Raw genomic sequence first — 20,248 nt, 5'->3', positions numbered from 1 at the left:
GTTTGTTTGTTTCCATGAATAAATTCCTGTAACGAACTCTCACATCCCATCCTTTTGACATCTAAATTCAGCCTATTCTGATTGAAGCAATACTTTTGCGGTGTTTTCCACTTGTAAAGGTAAATTTTTTTTGCAGAAGTAAATTTGGAGTGAGAAGAGATGTAAGAACCACAGTTAAAAATTCAACACGGCAACTTTCAGAAGTACCATCTGAAAGCAGTAATGCTGGTACACCTAATGAGCAAGAAGGATTCTCCACAGCACCTTCTCTTGTGCTGAGCACCATGGCTGGTTTTGACTCACACAAGGCTCTGAAACTGGAGCTTAGTTCTTTGCAATTTGCCCTTGGGTTGCCTGTTTCAAAGATGACATAGCTGGATTATGAAATCTCACAGGAAGGAACAACACTGACTTAAGCCAAGTAATCCACAAGGTTCAACACAACTGCTAAACTCAATATGCAATACAGAATGGGAAAGACAAAATGTCATAGGACACAGACTACTCTTGAAAATTCTATTTGTTCTGAATCTTCTTTAGTGGATGAGAAGACCCTCCTCACTTATCAAGAACATTTTATCATGACACAATTAGCGCCCCAAGTGGTATCAATACATGAATTTCAACTAGATTTAGATGCCCAAAGCTAAGAGAAGAAAGAAGCAAGAGCAAACACAGTCAATGCAGAGAGAACACCAAGGAATAATTTGAAATTCACCATTTAATGTTTTAATGCCCTGAAAGATGCACATAATGACCCCCACCTCAAAAGAAAATGTTATGGCTTGACATACTACCAGTACAAATCAGGTACATTATTGCCAGAATCCTTACTGACACTTCCTAAGACTTTCTGAAATCAGCTACAGATTGAAAAGACGTTCCTGTTCAGCAAAACTGACCTTCCTAATCGGTACATTTATTTGGAGAACGTGGATTTTTTTAGGCTGTTAAGAACATTTGAAAATATTATTTTTAAAATATTAATTAAAATGTTTTGAACTATAGCAGCTTTCTTTTTCATTTAAAACGGCAGTATATCTTCACAGAGGATATTATATACCTGGAAATTATTCTAGAAATATTTTCTCCAGATAAATGCAGAAAACCAAATAGAGAAAGCATCTGTCTCAGCTCTGGTAGTATTTCTTAGAATAATTAAAATGCTAATGCAAAAGCATGTAAAGGCAGGAAGAAGTAGAAGAATCACCCACTCCAGAATAATGTCCTTGTATCATTTCCAGTGTCTAATGTTCTCTGATTTATCCTCTAAGTGATGACAGGTATGTTTATAGTATCTCTTTAAGAAGGAACCTATTAGTTATCTCCTTTGCACTTGTCAGTGCTTCTCAGCAGGTTTTGGTGAAAGGTTAGACACACAAAAATAGGGCACAGAGGAAGGCAAGAGACAGCTGGTGTTAGCTCCAAATGCACAACCAGACTCTGAACAACAGAGGCACACCTCTGCACAGCGATTCCCAAACCAGATAAACACAGTGTTACCTCCAATGGCAACAAGCAGCTGACACAGAATGCTGTTTGCCCCTGACTTGCTATTAGTCCACCTCCTCACACTCCTCCGACTCCTCGTCTTGATTTCTTCACTGCATCCACTCTACAGCGGTTGCAGGTACAGTGTGACTAAGACCAAATCAATCCCCCTTTTAGCCTCACACCCATAGAAATCATGACTCTAGAATTATTCCACATTTAAACAAAATGGGCAACTTTGGTTCGTTCACCTGTGACTGGCAGATTTTTTATTTTCCATGGGAGAAGGCAAACATAAGTTGGAATTTCCCTCTAACTCCTTCTGGTTCTTACCCATTTCAGCAGCTCCTCCATCCAAAATGGATGGAAGGAGGAACATGGGTGGCTGTGATTTCAGCAGTGATCCCACTGCATTCCCACATCCCTTACTAATATAGACTATGACCTAAGACTGAGTTAAATTACCCGAGGTGAGAATCAAAAGGAGGAGTAACTGGGCAAGCTAAGAGAACACAAAAGGCAAGAACAAAGGTTCTTTCTTCTTAATGAGGATTACACAGTACAAACATCATGGTTATTTTCAAAAAAGAACCCAAGTGTCAAAGACCCAGTTCTAACTCAAGCTGTGCCACTGACTACAAAGCTGCAAAGTAAAAACCCTGATTTACAAGTTTCAGAAAAATATTTGAGAGGCTATAATAAACAGCACTGCTATAATGTACTCGGTCTGCTTGGAATAGTCCTAGAAGAAATGCTAATGTGCTATACTGTGCTGTCAGTATTTACATGATGAACCACCCACATGCTAAATAAAAGATGGCAAGAACAAAGTCCTAAAGGCCTAGGTATTTGCAAGCAGTTGTTTTTATATTTTTTGCTGGTGGTTATTTTTTTAATCAACGCAATTTCTGGGCCGGCTTGAAGCTCAAAATATATTTGATCTTCCATTTCACAGCATCAAATAAAGCTCCATATCTGAAAGAAATCTCAGATTCCACAATTTCAGTTTGGCTTATTTGACTGGAGTTTTTTGCACCAAATAAGGTGAACTACAGATAGATCATTTATAAGAACAACTGAGGTAGTTGTAAAGAATATCGTCAGTAGAATTCACTGTCTCAGCAATAATGATAGATTTAAGCACCTGCTACTAAAAAACATCAGCTCTGCCGAAATGTCAGATGTTAATGGCTGAAGCAGCTCAATTAAGCTACAAGACACAATTGCTTTGTTCTACCAGGGATGCAGGCAGACATATTTCAATCTATACCTGGAACCAACAGAAGCACTTAGGGAAGGAATAGATTAAAAAAATCTTAAAATATACAGTCTCACATGTTCACCTTCTTACAGAAGCCCCAGATTTTAAGCCACAAGTGATTGGATGTATTATGAGCTCTCAATAAAGCATGCAAAATAGCTGGAGTAGTGTCAGTTTTAATCAGCAACCCAAATAAAGGATCCAATCAAGTTCACTTTAGCAGTTCAACAGTATGTTTATATGGTAAATTATTTATAACAAGTTTAAATGCAGGTTTTCTGTAGTTTAATGACATTCAACAATGATAACGTAATGGAAAATAATTGTTGCAACGGCACACTGTGTTTATGGCATATTGAGAAGAGGAGACACCTAACACATTTCAAGAAATTATGGCAAACATTTCTTCATAAAGTCTTATTAATTTGAGAAAGCATATTTTCCTTATATAGTAAAAACATATAAAAACAACTGGACTATCATTTGTTTTCAAGATGGATACAAGAGTAGGTGGTGCTATTAATACTTTCCCTTTCCTCTATTTCCCAGTTCCAACCTGTTCTGCTGAAATCTCATCTATGCAAATGAGACTGTGAATGGATACTAAGAAAGAAACAAGTCAAAGTTCACTTCAAACATTTACCTCACTCCAGGCAAAGTCAACTTCCCTGTGATGAAGGAGAATTAGCTGCAGGCCACTAAATCTGAGAGTGAGACTAATTTGCAGAAATGTGTCCACATCTTAGGTGTTACTGGCAACACAGCAACTCAAACTGATATAGTTATACCAGGAACATTTGCAACTCTCTTATATCTCCAAGACACAGAAAAAGGTATTGTACCGTAATCAGCATCCTGTTCTGAGGGCAGACCCCATCACTTGCTCACTCTTAGTATCACAAACAAAATTAAAGATGCTTTTAACAGATAACTATACTGAATGTCTTATGGCAAAGAAGAGAAGTGTAATTCTTATCCTCAGAAGTTGCAGGCATCTAGACTTCAAAACAGCAATTAAGCTTTAAGACTTGTGTGTCTGAAGACACCAGCCATCATAAACACTTTACAATTCGATCACGTATGAGATTTTTTTTATGGCACGTATGTAAGTATTTTAGTTATACATCTCCTGGGAATCCAATAGCTTCTTCAACAGTGATCACAGTACGTAGGGCTTAACCCTAAGGGTGAAATAAAGAAATTTTAACTATAAGTACCTTTACTGAACTGTTAATTTCAAACAAACTCTGCTGTGCAGATATGGATAGATCTAACAATATTTGCAGGTCTCTAATAAGTAACCTTGCTTATTTTCCATACTGAAATTTTATCTTAAACACCTTAAAGGTGAAAGTCATTAAGAACTGGTTTACTTTGACACTCAGATTGGATCAGATCACTCGCATGGTACAATTCAATGCAATTTTAAATACTATTTTCTTTTACTATAATGTCATCATAAATACTTTTATTAACTCAATATTGATCACTTCAGCTAGAAATTCTTGCTTTTTACAAAGTTTTAGCTTGCACAGCACTAGCAAGGTACTAATGTTATTTCATGCTACCAAATGAGAGAAATTGGGCAAAGGAAAAATATATGTGGAACATGAAGAAAAATTCAGGCCCTAAATTCAGGACACCCTAACATTCCACGGAATAATGTACCCAAAGAATATCTGGAAGCCTCAGAGATCATAAAGGCACATACTGGCAGGAAAGGGCTTTCCCTCTAGTTTTTATGGACCTGTAACACACAAAACTTTCCAAAGGTCACGCAAGTTGTCACAGCTGTTCCCACACAGGCTTATCCATAAATGCCTACAACCTTTTCCCTCTCATTAATTTAGAGTTTGAATTGCAAAAACTCAGTGTGTTCACAAAGACAGAAACATTACAAGCAATTCAAGTATTTAAGCTGGATCTCCATAATGCTGTGGCATCAATCAAGCCACTGGAATTTTTTTACCCAAAGACATGGCAATGATAGTGCAAGTGGGTGCATTCCCCCTTAGCGTGCACAAGGTTAGTGCTTCCAAACCCACCGGATACAAACACCCCACCTTACATTATGTGATGCAAAAAGAATAGCAAGGAAGGCTCTGCAAAAAACGGTAGTTTCCTTGCACCCACCACAGCCATAAACACAGGAGCTGCAAAAAATCAGGACTAGTAGAGGAAAACAACATGGCCAAGGAGTTGTGCAAAGACTGAGACACTTTCTACACTACAAGAATAAGCTTTTTTCTGTCTTCCCCGATGCTCTCCTCTCTTCACCTACCAAGCCACATGCACCTGGCAGTTCAGAAAGCTTTGCACACAGGCTAGCACAGAGTCAGCAGAGTCAGAACTTCCTCAATGAAGCATGTGAAGGTTTAGAACAAAAGTATATGCCATTTCTACCTATTTTCCATTTTTTCTAAATGAAGGGATAACAGATGCTGGGCCCTGTGCCTGCACATAGCCTGGCTACAGCCACCAAGCCAGAAACCACTGTCATGGACACTGCTGTGGGGGCAGTCACACAGAGTTGAGAACATCTGTACATAGACAGCTGCCTCGGTAATATTCATACATCACATTTCAGTACATATACTAAAAAGCAGAGTTTCATAAAGATGTATATGAGTTAGGTTTTCGTGTTCTTAGTTTACTGGAGGACATTCTTGCTAGTACTGATGGGCAGAAATAGCTAAAAGGACTGCAGACTAAGTACAAAAAATGAGATATGTCAAACGTGAAAAGAAAAAAGAGCACACATTACTTACTTTTAAAATAGATATCAACAAGGAAAAAAGGCTTATCTTAAAGCACCACTACACATCTTTCAAGCTTATTCACTTATGCAGTCATATCTGCAAGATGTGCCATGCTATTTTCAGTCAATATCTGTACATCTAACAGTATCCTCAAGGAAAACAATCTAAAAGTACAAGAAAAGGTGTGCAATGACAGCTATTAGATAAATACATCACTTTACAGTTCTAGGCCTATCCTGTATTATGCATGCCATTTAAGGAGGTATATATCAAAGTATAAAGCAAAAGTCACCATGCACTGAAGTCAAAGGGACACATGCTTGGCATGCAGGTAAGAATGGTCAGTTCCCAAGTAGCATATTTTAGATTTGGAAGTGAGAGCCCATATAACCATGCAGTCAGTCATCATGCAAAGAAAGGGCAATGCATATCACTTGCCCAAAATCACTCTGTATAGTAATGAACCTCTGTAATAAGGGCACCCAGTCAATTATAAATCTAGCGTTCCCAAGTGTACTTTGGAGTGTGACTTCAGTACATATTGCCATCAGAGTAGTTCAGAGATATACATCCTTAGCCTTCTAAGAAAGAAAACAAAAAACACCCCAAGATTAAAAATGAGCCAATTTCTCCATGTGTCATTATACTGTTATGAACATAACACAGGTCTAGAAATTCTAATGCTGCCATAAATACATCTTTCCACCGAAAACCTGTAGTCTAGTGGCAGATCAACCTCATTAAACACACAAGCTTCAAAAGAAGTTCGCTTTTCTCCAAGTGAAGAGGTTACAGATTAAGTCAGTCAAGACAACATTGCCTCAACACTTCCCAGAGGCAAGAAGAGTACTGAGAGCAGAGCACTTGGAGTCTCTTATTTCGGGCTCTGCTCATATTCTTACCCAGTAAGCAACAGCCCAGTGTAACTGCAGGAACAGCTCACCATGTCTGTTAGCCAGACCTGCAGTGAACTGTGAGGGTGTGTACAAGTAGAACAAGCGATGAGAATTTGAGCTACCCTCACAAAAGGGGTCATCAGGAATCCTTCAAAAGGCTTATAACCTTGCTAAATTTGAAAATAAAATGTATTAACTCAAACGGCAATCACGTTTATGGTCCAGCTGACCACAGACACAAAGTAAGTTTTATACATAAATACAAATTAATTGATTGTGCATTTCACATTAAGGCTCTTTGCATGACTCGCACCCAATTATAATTTTCTTGCTCAAAGTCAGGTTTCTATGTACCCACTTCATTGCACATGACTTCACTTAGAACTCTAATACTTCTTCTGAGGACAATTTTATCACCCCTTAAAATAAAAAAAAAGTGAAATTTCAAATAATTGGATGGCTGTACAAGGCTTTAAGGAAGAATTTTTTGTATTCTTTAACATTCATCAAGTATATCACTCTAATAATCCACAATGCTATTACTTCTACAGTTAAACTCTTCCATTTTTCTTCTTTTTGATGATCAGCATCTTATAAACCAATGGCAGGAATATATTTCTAAAAGATTAATGCTCACCCACACAGAATCCCATATTAGGGGGGTTTATTAGTGGTTTATGACTGTCATTCTTCAACAAGGCTGCTTTCTCTTGTATGAAACCTAAAATTTATTTTCTTATCCACTCTATCAGTGGTTTCATTTGTTCTTCCCAATTTGTTTGGGGTTTTTTTGGAAAAAAAAGCTTTCCTCTACTGCATAGCTATTTCCTGACTGCCTGTATATCTGGCACTTCCACTACATCATCAGTCAATTGATATTCTCTTTATCCAGTCACCTGCTGTCACACTACTCATATAAAGAAAATTGTCAGGCCCACAACAACATGCCTCACAAGCTTTCTCAACCTCCCCCTAACAATTTAAGTTCTTCCTTCTTTTGATGATCACTCTCATAACTACAGCTTTCATGTTTGTTCATACAGAAGAACAGCACTTCTCAGCTACCCTGCATACACACATCAGGAGCCCAGCTTTCCTACGCTGGCTTAAAAGAAAGCAGCTACCAGCCACTCTGAAGAATGCGGCAGTATCATAATCACTGCATGAGAATAATTTCAAAAGCAGGAACAAAGCAAGGTGTAGGCTTAACTGAAAATAGGATCAAAGACCTACATTATACCAGTGTTATAGAATGGGGTAAGCTTCAGGAGATTAATCTCCAAAATACAATTCAGAGCAATTCCAACACCTTCAAATGAATTTAAGAAATAAAATTTTAATAGAAAAATTAAGAAGAAAGAAAGAGAATGTTAAACACAGGCTTATGGAGATCAGCTGGGACACAACACACCAGAGCTGTCCTCCCACAGTCTACACCTTTCAGTGGATAAAAAAATGGTAAAAATCACACTCAAAAAAAAAAAAAAAATCCATAAAAGATAGAATTTTCCATGTGTCTGCCACTCAGTTATGGACAAGGCTACTGCACCTCTACAACTTTTTCCCTTTATCCTGAAGTGTCAAAAAAAATCTGTAGAACTTTATTCTCCGTCAGCTAAGGGTCCTTTTATTCATTCTGTTCTCTTTATTCATCCATGAGCTGCAACATGATTGACATCTTTTCCATCAGAACTGTACAGCAGCATGACAAGCTAATTATTGTATAAAAAAATGATACACATTACCTCCCCAGGTCAAGCTACAATCCTCTAGTTGGATGTCATTTTTAAAATTACAAGCTTTAATAAATGGTGTATCATTCTAGTCTGGACACTACACTCAGTTTTAGAGAAGGTTTCCTGAAAATGAAGGTTTTATTATTTCTGTGTAGTTTTTGGTGACTGCTACCAGTACTGCTAATAAAAACTGGTAACCCTTTCTCTGCAGCAAATGACTATTTCTTGCATTTTTGTCAGGGCTCTAGAGAAGCAAAAGTGACAAAAGGACCTGACTTCTTAAACCAAGTTTTTCACTTTGGCTTCATAGTTTTAAACTGGCTGGAATTAAGTATCTTTTTCCCCCCAGCTAACTTTCTATGCCACAGATCAATGAGTTGTCAAAAATGCATTCATATGCAATAGCAACAACAAAATATGGGAGGAGACACATTAGAGCAAGCAAATGCATTCATACATTCAGAATGCAGGCAGAGGTAGGAGACAATTAGAGAAGGAAATTCAAAAATAAGGCATTTCCTGAGGATTAATGAGTGGGTGGTAGTGTTTGATAGTCAAGGGCAGGATGGGCTCTGCAACCGGCACAATTCATTAATCCCCCAGGCAACACAAACTGCAAAATTTTTTCTGCACTTCTAATTTTCCTTAACATCTAATTAAAATTTCCACTAAATCTGACACCATCATTCTCTTACAGAATCACAGAATGGTTTGGGTTGGAAGAGACCTTAAATATCACCTACTTCCAACCCCTCTATCATGGGCAGGGCAAGTCCCACTGAACCAGATTGCTCAAATCACCATCCAAGCCTGGCTTCGAACACTTCCAGAGATGGAGCATCCACAACTTCTCTGGACAACCTGTGCCTCACCACCCTTATAGTGAAGAATTTCTTCCTAGTATCTCATCTAAACTCACCATCTATCAGTTTGAGGGCATTCCCCCTTGCCTTGTCACACTACATGTTTCTGTAAGAATTCCCTCTTTCACTCTCCTGTAGGCCCCCTTCAGGTACTGAAGGTGCTGCATGGTCTCACCAAGGCCTTTTCTTCTCCAGGCTGAACAGCCCCAGCTCTCCCAGCCTGTCTGCAGAGGAGAAGTGCTCCAGCACCCTGAGCATCTTCACAGACCTCCTCCAGACTTGCTTCAACAGGTTCATGGGCTTCTTATGCCAGGAGCCCCGGAGCTGGATGCAGCAGTCCAGGTGGAGTCTCACCAGTGCTGAGGGGAAGAATCTCTTCCCATGCTCTGCTGCCCATGCTGCTTTTGATGCAGCCCTGGGCACAGTTGGCATTCTGGGCTGCAAGTGCACATTGCCAAGACATTTTGAGCTTTTCATTCACCAACATTCTCAAGTCCTTCTCATCACCTCTGCTCTCAGTCCATTTTTCGCCCAGCCTTTATTCGTGCTTAGGATTGTCCTAAGCCATGTACAGGTCCTTACACTTGGCCTTGTTGAACTTCATGACATCCAGATCCCAATGCTGCCTGTATGTCTGAACAGCCCTATGATAAATAACATCTATAAAATTATGCAATTAATCCCTGGTGCAAAAGGCCAGGTAACTTTTCAAGTTTCAGAAAGCAGTTCTAATTTTCTCCTAAAGACTAAAAATGTTCTCAGCTTTAGAAACAGAAATGGCTCAGCAGATACAATCCTGTCCTTTAAACTACAAGCTCTTTGATGGCCTCCATTATCCAGCAATAGCAGAAAAAGAGTAAATCAAGTATTGGAGAGAACAACTGATTTTCAAGCTGCCTTTCAGTGCCTTAGGAAGCCCCATACACTAATGCATTACCAAACATGTCCCAGCCAGCAATCATTCCTCTCCATCACCATAACTCCACACTAACCTGTGACAGGTGCATCTATGTCCAGCAAATTTTTTTCCTGGCGGAGAATCGAAGCTCCCTCTGTTATTATTCTCAAAGCAACGCTCTCTTCCAGTCTCCCTTCTTTCATAAGGTGTGCCTTTAAGATATCCACACGAGGTTTTCCATCATTATCAAACACTTCCTTAGCTGTGAGACGGTGACTTGGAGGAAATGGGACAGCTAGATAGATTTAAAAAAAAAAAAAAAAAAAAAAAAGTGGTCATTTTTTACAGAAAAGCTTTTATTACTGACACATTTCAAAACACACCTTGGCTGCAAAACAAGTTACCAAAGATTTTCTACTGCCTCTTACAATTTGTGGTTTAAATTGTACATAGAATCCCAAAGATACCATTAAAGCACATGTATCCTGCAAGATATATTATTCACACATGCAGGAAGTAATTCATGCTTATAAAAGAATTGAGAGGAGTATTTAGGCCATAATTACAGGTAGATACATTCAAGCAAGTCCTTCAAAGGGCATGAGAATATCAGGGAAGGGAGGGAACAGAGTTTGAACTGCTTTGGTAGAACTAGAGAACATTGACATCCCTTCCATTAACAGCATAAAATGCACAAACAAGTGCAATATTTAATACCTGTCCATGGACATGCATAGATACATTCCAATTAAAATTCTAAATCCAAGACAACGCTCTCTAATGACTTTGGGTAGAGGGATGTAAGATATTTTCCCTGTACAAGTAATAGTTTGCTACACAGGTACATCTGAAACCCATCAGTGCTGAATAGACCATTCCAGCACAGACAGAGCAGAGGACATATCAGGCTGAAGTTAGAAATAAATGGATAAATACGAAGGTTGTCCTGGCAACATGGCAGCAACCAGCAAGCTGCATACAGTCCTCACATAAGGTCAGAGGCATAAACTTGTATGTTCCTGCTCTCCTAGAGCCAGCTGGAGCAAGAAGGCTCAGAGGTGATGCTGCCAGTTGCCAGGATCAGGCTGGAACATTATCCCAGCTTAACCCCCTTTCCCTCGCAGTTGAGTCGAAGTGGCATTAGGCAGCACCTGCCTCACCAGCCACAGGGTAATTATCCTGATCCCTGCCACAGCTGCAAGAGGGTCAGGTTGTTACAGAGCTCCAAGCAGGGACAGGAGGTGGCTGCAGGGCCGGTTTCAGCTGGTCACATCTGCAGTGCAACCCTGTCCCAGCCAGAGGGTCTTGTCCCCTGTGGAATGTCTTACTGGCAGCTTTGCCCCATCCCAAGACTTGAAACCCTAACACAGCAAATCAACATATCTTTTAGCTTAGGTTTTCTTCTAATTTCACCATCAGCAGACTTCAAAAACTCATAACTCACACTCATTATTTAAAGTTCAAACCAAGCACTCTTCTCTTATACTACCAGAAGTAACAGTGCAGAAAATAAAAATTTTTCACTTGATGCAGTTATCTTCCACTGATATTTTTGACACAAGCAGCTTCAGAAAATGCCTTTCCCCCATCTCAATCTTTTTTTTTTTTTCCTCCTTTTTGCTGCTCCAGCAGTTCATTCACTGAAATAATCTGGTGGGGACTTATGAATGTGGGTATCTGAAATACACTGAAGCCTGACTGCTCTCAGACTCAAACATGGGGCAAAAAGGGGAGAAGGTAAAAAATTATGAAATAAGCAATTTATTACACAACACAGAAACAGAATAACCTTTTCATAAAAAACGAAAGGTGAGTGATAGCTCCGAAGACCTCCAAGCCTCCATGCTCTTTTTTAAAAAAAAAACAAACCCAGGAAGGTTACCTAGTGCTAATGACCCTGCATTTCCAGCATGGAAAAAAGGAGAAAAGGTTAAAGTTGGTACATATCTGCAATCACTTTAGCTGGAAGAAGCACATACCATTAACTTGCATTCCTTAGCAAGACAATGGCCACTGTTCCCCCCCCAAAGGCATGATAATGCACAAACCTATGCATGCACCAGTACTTTGAGGTAACTACCATATATGCTTGTATGCTGAAAGGAGATTTTTACATTTATAAAGACAGAGCAAAACACAGATGCAACGACAGTAGCAAACAAAAGCTATGACATAAAACCTAGAAAAAAAAGATATATGCTACAGCACTGTAAGAGTTCTGCAGGCAGAGCTCTAACAAATATGTACCCATACCTAATTAAAGAAAAAAAGATACTGTTCCAAAAGGAGATGATTCATGATTAATTAGCAAAACCATGAGTGACTGAATAGACCACAAATTGCATCTTTCATTATGAGAATATTAACTTTGCATGTACACATACACTGAGCTTCCACAGAAGAACAACGTAAGAAAGGGTCATGTTCATGCAGAAGTCAGTTAAATGTAATTTTTACTAATAACACCACAAATGCCTGTATCAACCAAAATCCTTTTATAAATACAACAAATACTTCCATTGCTTTATAGAGAGTAATGTTATCATCTGAATACACAGGTATCCATCTGTTTCTCCCTTCCTTTTTTTCTTTCTCTGGTTTTTTAAATCTATGGTATTAGCATATATAAGTAAGTAACAACAAATGCAATAAACTTGACTCTTATCAGAAATAAACCCTGGAATCTCATCAGACACCAACTGTGCACACAGAATACACAACAAGGAAAAACATGGAACTGGGAGAGGAGGTCACCAGGGAAAGGCAGGAAGAGGAAGGAGTGGGTGACTGAAATGCCAGCATTGAGCTCCTCACCATGGCACAGGCCCAGGTGATGTTTTTGTAAAAACAGGCAGGAACCTGTATTAAGCAAAGGCCATAAAAAGGGGAGAGGCAGTAAAATGTGTGCTTACATCTAAGACAAATTTTTAGAAGTTTAGCAACAAATCTCACTACAAGACCACCACACAAGACTCGTGTATGCCTAATCATACTCTGTAAAACTTAAAACCTGGACTGGCGTCCACCTCATTTCCATTACTTTCTTTATGTTGGCATAAAAAAACAAACAAATAATTCACCAAGTGAAATACCCCGGTGGTTTGGTCATAAAATACAGACCACAACCAAATACAAAGAAAAAGTTTTAAACCCCTGACCTCAGCCTGTCGGTAACATTCTCCTGAGATCTGAAAACACAAGAAAATACTCTTTACCCACTTACTAGTGGGGATTTTTCCACTTGTGCTTTCAGGTCTCTTGGGCATGTTCCAGCAAATGAAGGAAAAGATCAACCTGTCCTTTTCCTGTTCTTGCAGGCTTCTGCAAAACCCATCTCATCGTTAACACAGCCACTGCAAAGGTCAAACATCATTACTGTTTCTCTCAAATATTAAGCAGCCACTCTGGAACAAATAAATAAACCATAAAGAGCTCTGCTTAATTAGAGTGGACCATGTGTGCACGCATAAATAAAATACAGCATGTGGCAAAGCAAGCATTATTTTGTTTATATATTATTCATTTTAAAATGAAGCTGTACACTAAATTAATACTCTCAGAGGAGGCTGCCCATAAGAAAAATTCTCTTTCATCAATATTCAAGTTCCCAAATTATCTCCCCCTGTAATGCCTGTCCTATAATTTTATATAACTTATGCTGTATGCCTGTACATAAAAGTATGGCGTGCTATAAACATAGCTATGACAAATAAATGTTTGTGTTTTTACTTGTAAGGAAAACACACAAATAACTGCTAACATCGCAATAACCCAATGCACTGTATTTGTCTGACTGCAATTCACACTTCTCCCTTTTGGGAAACATTTGCACTACAGCAGTGCCTAGAGCTCAAGTTGTTAAACACATTGACACTTATGCCACAGGTGCAAAACAAAATTAAAAGGTCACTCTGCAGCTTTGGGTTTTTTACGTCTACTTCTTCATAACCTTCAGACTCAGTGTGCATAGAAATTTCCTAAAACTATGATAAAAATCATCTCAAACCCCAACAAAACTGTGTTTTTCAAAGACAGGAACATTTTTAATAGTTAACAAACAGGTTTTGGAGTCTGACTTTGAAAATCTACACCCATTTTATAATGTGTTTGAACATACAGCATAATCTTGAGCATTACTGCTGACCGCTAACACCCATACTGGAGTTTTTAGTATTTAATCGGAGTTCTGCATTTCTGCACCATACTGGGTCTGACAAAACCTCTGTGGCAACACAAAGGAGCAGCCAAAGATCAACTTTTAAACCTAAAGACATTGGTTTAACATTACCTAATTCCTGTACAGTTGCCTACAGACTTCTGGCTTACTTGGTTTCTATGAACCTAAGAAGAAAGAACCATGATTTTTTTTTTTTTCAAGAACTCTGCTTAATTCAGGTGACAGACTAAAACAAGAAGATGATTCACTACCATCCACAGCTGCTAAAGGGGAACAGAGTGAAACCCCCAGGCAGTGCAGTGGCTCACCAAAGCAGTGGAAAAAGGAAAGGGCATTGCCAAAGATGCTCAGCCATGCAAGACATGGAGTTCTCATGTGACAAACATCTCCCTTTGACAGATTTCCTCAGGCACCACATGGATAATGCTTTCATCTCCATACACAAGTTTTCTGGAGACAGATTCAACCATTCAAACACACTGAATCACTGGGATCTCTTTTTAAATCTGCACATTGCTTCCTTAGCAGGTATTTTTAGGAGTACCACACAGAAGGATGAGTTTTTCAGAGGACAAAATTTCTTTTCAATATAAAATTTTGTACTACAGCATTCATAACATGTGCAAGTTCTTATTAGCTTTTTGTGTACTTCGCAGGAAAAGATGTCTACACCTGATAAAAAATATAAAATCCAACTATTTATATGACAGCAAAAGAACCAAATCAAAGTCATCTCAATAGAGCTAAAAGTAGAACACAAGTTCTGATGTTTTCTAACAAAAACTATCAGGTTTCATTTTACATTAGCTACTGTCATTAAAGTAGGCACTTGAATTGGCAATTTCTCTCTAAAAGATCAAGCTTTCACCTGCTATTTTAAGATATGACGTATTTGAGGACTGTTTTTACTAAATCTGCTCACCAGATGGTGAAAGTGTTGAAAATTAGAATCTGGAAAAAAAATCTACAGTATAAAATAAGAAGCAGCTATGAGGATTCCTACAGAAATTTAGCATGAATTATTCTTCATTGCCAACAAGTTCTTGCAGTGTAATCAGAAGTGCTCACAACCGTATTTGCTAAAAGACGTAATTAAATTAACATCACTCTTGAGTAAGGCACTTTGCTTTGCAGAAAGCTGAAGTTTTCACTGGGCAAGCCAGTCAATACTGCATAAAGAAACAGTCCATCAAAAAGGATGTTGCATGAAGACACCTTTGAGTAACAGCACCTGGATGTGAACCGAACTGGGAGCAGACAAGAGTCATACCTCAACAAAGCCCACATATACCAAATTTAGAGAAAGAGAAAGGAGTCCCTTTCATGGATATCTCAGCTAACAACATGGAAAACAGGCCACTTGACATGAGGCAATAACACCTGTGGCCTAGAAAAAAACATAAGGTACTACAGGTTGGCAAGGAAACTGCTTCTCACAAGACTGAGATGAGCCATGCTAGCATTATTTCTGATGTACAAAAGTTGAAACTGTAAGAATTTTAAAAACTAACAAAAGACACTTCATCAAATATCCCAGCTCCGATGTCTTTTTTTTTAATATACTCTGACACATCAGTCATAACTGGGGAACATAACAGCAAAGACAGAACTGCTTTCAGAGAAGCATGCCTAACTTTGGACAAAAGCTGTGATAGGACAGTATTTGTAAAAAGAAGGGCTGTGTCAACCATGTAGTGATCCCAACATACTGCCATGTTGTTCCCAGGCTGTGGCCTTCTAATCAGTAGGCTTCACTCCCCCTTCACTCCTCCAGTGAAATCTCCCACTCTAAGAAAGCAATTCCCAGCACACTACAACCAGTCCTCATGCAGCATAACTCCATGATACCTTAGGAAGCAAAATACCTTTACAGGATTTGAGCCTTAAACTTAAAAGGGAAGGATGAAGTCTCACCCCTGTGCACTTTGTTACTTCACAGGCTGCCTGTGACTGGCTGTGGAGCTGGGACTCACCGGCACACTGTGCCACGAGCTGTATCAGTACATCTCAACCATACAGGTAAGTTTTTGACAGGATGATTTCCTCTCAACTGCCTCTGCCATTTTAATGAACATACAGGAATCTTCAGCAAACACACGAGCGGCACAGCAGAGAGGAAGGACAATAAAAGACACCATTAACTTGGAACCACAGAAAGGGGATGAAACCCTGTCACTTCTGGCTAATTACCAACCTGAAGTATGATGGGTTGCCTCTGCCTGGATGCCAGGTGTTCTTACAGGATGAAAGGCTACCACTTCCCATCACTTAGGAATTGCTATGGCCTTTTCAAGGCATTACTGGTATCCTCCAGAATACACAGTACCTAACAATAAGAAACCCATACAGCAACGCTTATCTTCAACTCTTTAGAAGAGTATAACCAATCTTCTCATAAACTCAGGTCAAATTATACTTGGAAAGAACCACTGTAAGTAGTTGTGTCACCTTCAGTCACTTTAAAAACATCCATTAAAAACTACACCCACTACTTTAGGATTTGATTTTCTTTATATTCACCACAGGAAGCTTTAAAACCCTAAACAAGAATTTACACAAAGAAGTTCTTCCAGGAGGTTAGAGCAGCGGCCCATTATTCTTATTCTGCTCTCAAATGAAGAACAGTTATAAAAACCACCAAGGTCTGGATAAATACGCAAGATTCCCTTGGTAGTTTGACTTTTGACTGGTGAATTGATTGACATGTACCCATCACAACCACTCTGGACACTTCTGTAATAAATTGTAGCATTGATATCAGCAACACAGATAAACATATATTTCTGTAACAAGACAAATCTAACTTTAATTTTCAGTCATGATCAAGCAATGAGCAATAAAAATGGTTTTCAGCTTTTCAGAAAAAGTCAGAGAAAAAAATGACATCAGAACTTTTCCAGAACATATTCAGGCAACAGACACATCAGAAAGCATAGGAACCCTGAGACCCCAGGAGGAGGTACACGCTGGAAAGGGGAAGGGAAGGAGGTACACTTTAAAAAAACTGCATGAAAGAAAAGCTCCTAATTCAAAGAAATAGGTCTGTATGAAATATAAAATTGTAGTGTACATGGTTATACACTGGCAGCATTCCCAGAGTATCTTTTGGCGAACTACTGGGATAAACAAACAAATACTATCAGTCTTAAAGAGCACAAACACACATCCCTATAAAATATTACAAAAGAGTATTCCTTCCTTGTGTTTGAGATCATACAGAAGGAAGTGTCTTTGACATTTATGATCCACTCCTGTCCCCAGTTCAGGGATTAAAAAATCAACTACAATATCAAGTAGAGAGGAAAAATTCAGTTCAACAAGAAACATTCCCAGTTAGGACCAACACATACAGTAAAAACTGGAAAATGTGATCATAGCTTCCTGGCCTCATCAGAAAAGTTTGTTTTTCTACTTTGTTACACCCAAGTTTTTCCATAGGCCTCGAACTCAATACTGTTGAGCTTTGTTTTTATTAGCTTTTGGAATAGAGAACAATAATTACCCAGAGTTTAAATTCCTTTAGGGGAACAATTCATTTGGAGAAAACAGTCAGGGGAAAAAGAACCCTGTAACAATGGAAAATACCAAAGGTCTTCCAAGACTTAGATAAGGAATCAGGCACAGTTCTCCATCCCCCAAAATACTTCAGTGATGGATAATTTCTTTCCTATGGTAAAGCTTCACTATTGTTCCTAATTGGAGGCAAATAGGAAGTGATTGTATCTGAAATTTTTTCAATCTACAGGGAAAAATCCCCAAACAATCAATTCTAGGACCTGAAAAACCTTCAGGTACCAATCCAAATTTATGGCATCATTTTCTTCTGATTTTTTGGTTCAACTTTAGTCAGTTGACACGGCCAAATTTCAGTCTCTTATATGGCCAAGATAGCTAAAAGAGGGACTGCAAATAATTCCTCACCTACAAACTGAATAGCCTCTCCAACCTTCTGAGCACAATGACGTACCTTTACCAAATTTGGCCAGAAATCAGCTAAACTTTGAGGACTAACCCAAAGTTTCTAGTGACATGCAAAAGGGCAGGGAAGCAAACAACATTTCCTTTCCAGAGGTTTTCTATCAGGGCAAGGTTTAAATACAACCAAGATACAGCTTCCAAAAATTGACCACAAACTGGCACTTGTCAGACAAATTTGTTAAAACAAGTCATAAACTCATAGAATAGTTTGGGTCAGAAAGGACCTTAAACAGCATCAAGTTCCAACCCCTCTGCCATGGGCAGGGACACCTTCCACTAGACCAGGTTGCTTAGAGCCCCGTCCAGCCTGGCTTTAAACTCCTAAAATGAGAGGTGAGTAAGTGCAAGTAAAGCAGCCTTTATTTGGAGATACTCAAGTTTCCTAACGCTCCTTAAATGCCACATTACAGAAATTGCTCTGCTTAAATGTCAGCCTGCAGAGGTTGATTCCTGGAACGAGAAACGCCAGCACATCTCTTGCTGCTACAAGAAAGTTTACAGGGCAGAAGAAACTAAAATTCCTGCTAGCATCACTAAGTAATCAATAGAAAAATAAAAAATACATCTCATATTTCAAATTTAGGGCTATTTGGCACCTAGCAATTGATAACTTTCCCAAAGAATGTGCAGCCTAAGGACAAAGGACAAAGACAAGGGGGTAGGGATGCTAACAGACCAAGGTAGTTTACTGTCTGTCTCTTCCAGGTCCAAGCTGTTGAATGCTGACCAAAGGACTTGCAAATAGCATCTTTGAATCACGTAAGTTTTATTTTATTTGAAATTTTTTTAAAAAGCAAAGCTTTGGGAAAACAAACAAATAAAAAACTCAAACACCTTACCTAAGTCAATAAATATCAGGATGTGAAAAACATTCAAAGCATTAATGCCTGAACTATGCCCTTTGAACTAAATCAAAAAGACATGTTGACCTGCAAACGTTAACCTGGTTTATTATTTTGCTGATCATGAGGCATGCAGTAAGTAGCAGATATACACCAGCACTTCATAAATCAGTCAGACAATTCTAAGGAACAAGCCTTACAAATATAAGCATGTGTAAGAACCAAGTGTAGCTGGAGCAAAATTAACCTTAAGAAGTTGGAAACAGCAGTTGATGAGTGGGTGTTTTGTTTGTTTCAGGTTTTGTTTGAATTTTGGGATTTTTTTTTTTAATCCCAAAGAGCTTTGCTTGTTATAGTAGCATTCTAGCCTTTGACAGAAGTTTTAAATCAGCATACTTCTGGATGAGTCAATCTATACTGACTCACACTGGTTTATGGTGTACAAGGAACTGGCCAAGCTCTGCACATACTAGTGTGAAAAACATTTCAGAATTCCACTAAAACTGAATTCTGCTTGTTCAGCCATAATCAGCAGACAGGAAACACAACGGCATAAAAAAATCTGCACCTGATTATATCATAAAACTAATTTGTACTAGGCCACAGGTATTACTGATCCAATAACAGCCCCTTCTTATTTAGGGGTCTGGTCATATAACTGGAAAAACAGCAACAAAGAGGTACTAAGTCTTTTTTTTTTTCTTTTTTTTTTTACCCTATGCAGTTTAATGTCTAGATACCAAGCAGTCCTCACAGCAAGGTTTGGCTTTGTTTCCATTAGGATTTAGGGGCATACACTCCATGTTGCACAGTGTCATACTGTAAATGAACAAACAAAACCCCCACCTCAGTCTTCACTGTACTCAGAGTTGAAATGGCTGTTTTCTCTCCCGGAATTCAGCAAATGCTTAGTACAATTTGTTTCTTCTTGCCTGCTTACCCATCCAAACTAACACCCCAGTTCAAACTAGAACATTTAAGAGGGGAATTCAAGCCTTTGTTTACAGAAAGGGCATGAGCAGAGGGCAAAGTAAGCCCTCCACAGGCCCTGTAAGTGATGGTGCCTTTCTCTCCTCATGAAAAGAATTGAAACTCTTCCATGAGACTCTTATGAATAGTTTCATATAAAACTTGTTCTTCTTCCAACATGCTCAAAGGACTAATTTGCCTGTGATGTTATTAAGAGTTCACACAGATCACTACTAAAGATTATGGACCACATTCACCACTGTGCTATGCTCTAATGCCAATAAACAAATGTCCTTTCTAATCCAGCATTAACAGATCATACTGAGCTTTGAAACTGGGTTCAGCCTGCTCACAATGTCTAAATAAAACTTACCAAAC

The 20,248-nt window shown here is 38.8% G+C and overlaps 1 protein-coding gene across 2 annotated transcripts in view; it reads right to left on the bottom strand.

Annotated features, from left to right (window-relative positions):
• Positions 1 to 20,248, bottom strand: part of PPP3CA (protein phosphatase 3 catalytic subunit alpha) — a 174,210-nt gene that overhangs the window by 90,654 nt on the left and 63,308 nt on the right. For both annotated transcript variants that reach the window (XM_066186309.1, XM_066186310.1), the window contains exon 2: positions 9,999 to 10,199. In XM_066186309.1, coding sequence (XP_066042406.1) covers positions 9,999 to 10,199 — 201 coding nt within the window. The remainder of the gene's footprint in view (positions 1 to 9,998; positions 10,200 to 20,248) is intronic.

This window comes from Chamaea fasciata, unplaced genomic scaffold (genome assembly GCF_029207755.1).
Source record: "Chamaea fasciata isolate MVZ Bird 193981 ecotype frontalis unplaced genomic scaffold, bChaFas1.0.hap1 SCAF_6, whole genome shotgun sequence".
NCBI classification, from domain to species: domain Eukaryota; kingdom Metazoa; phylum Chordata; class Aves; order Passeriformes; family Sylviidae; genus Chamaea; species Chamaea fasciata.
This window is presented reverse-complemented; position numbering and strand designations above follow the sequence as displayed.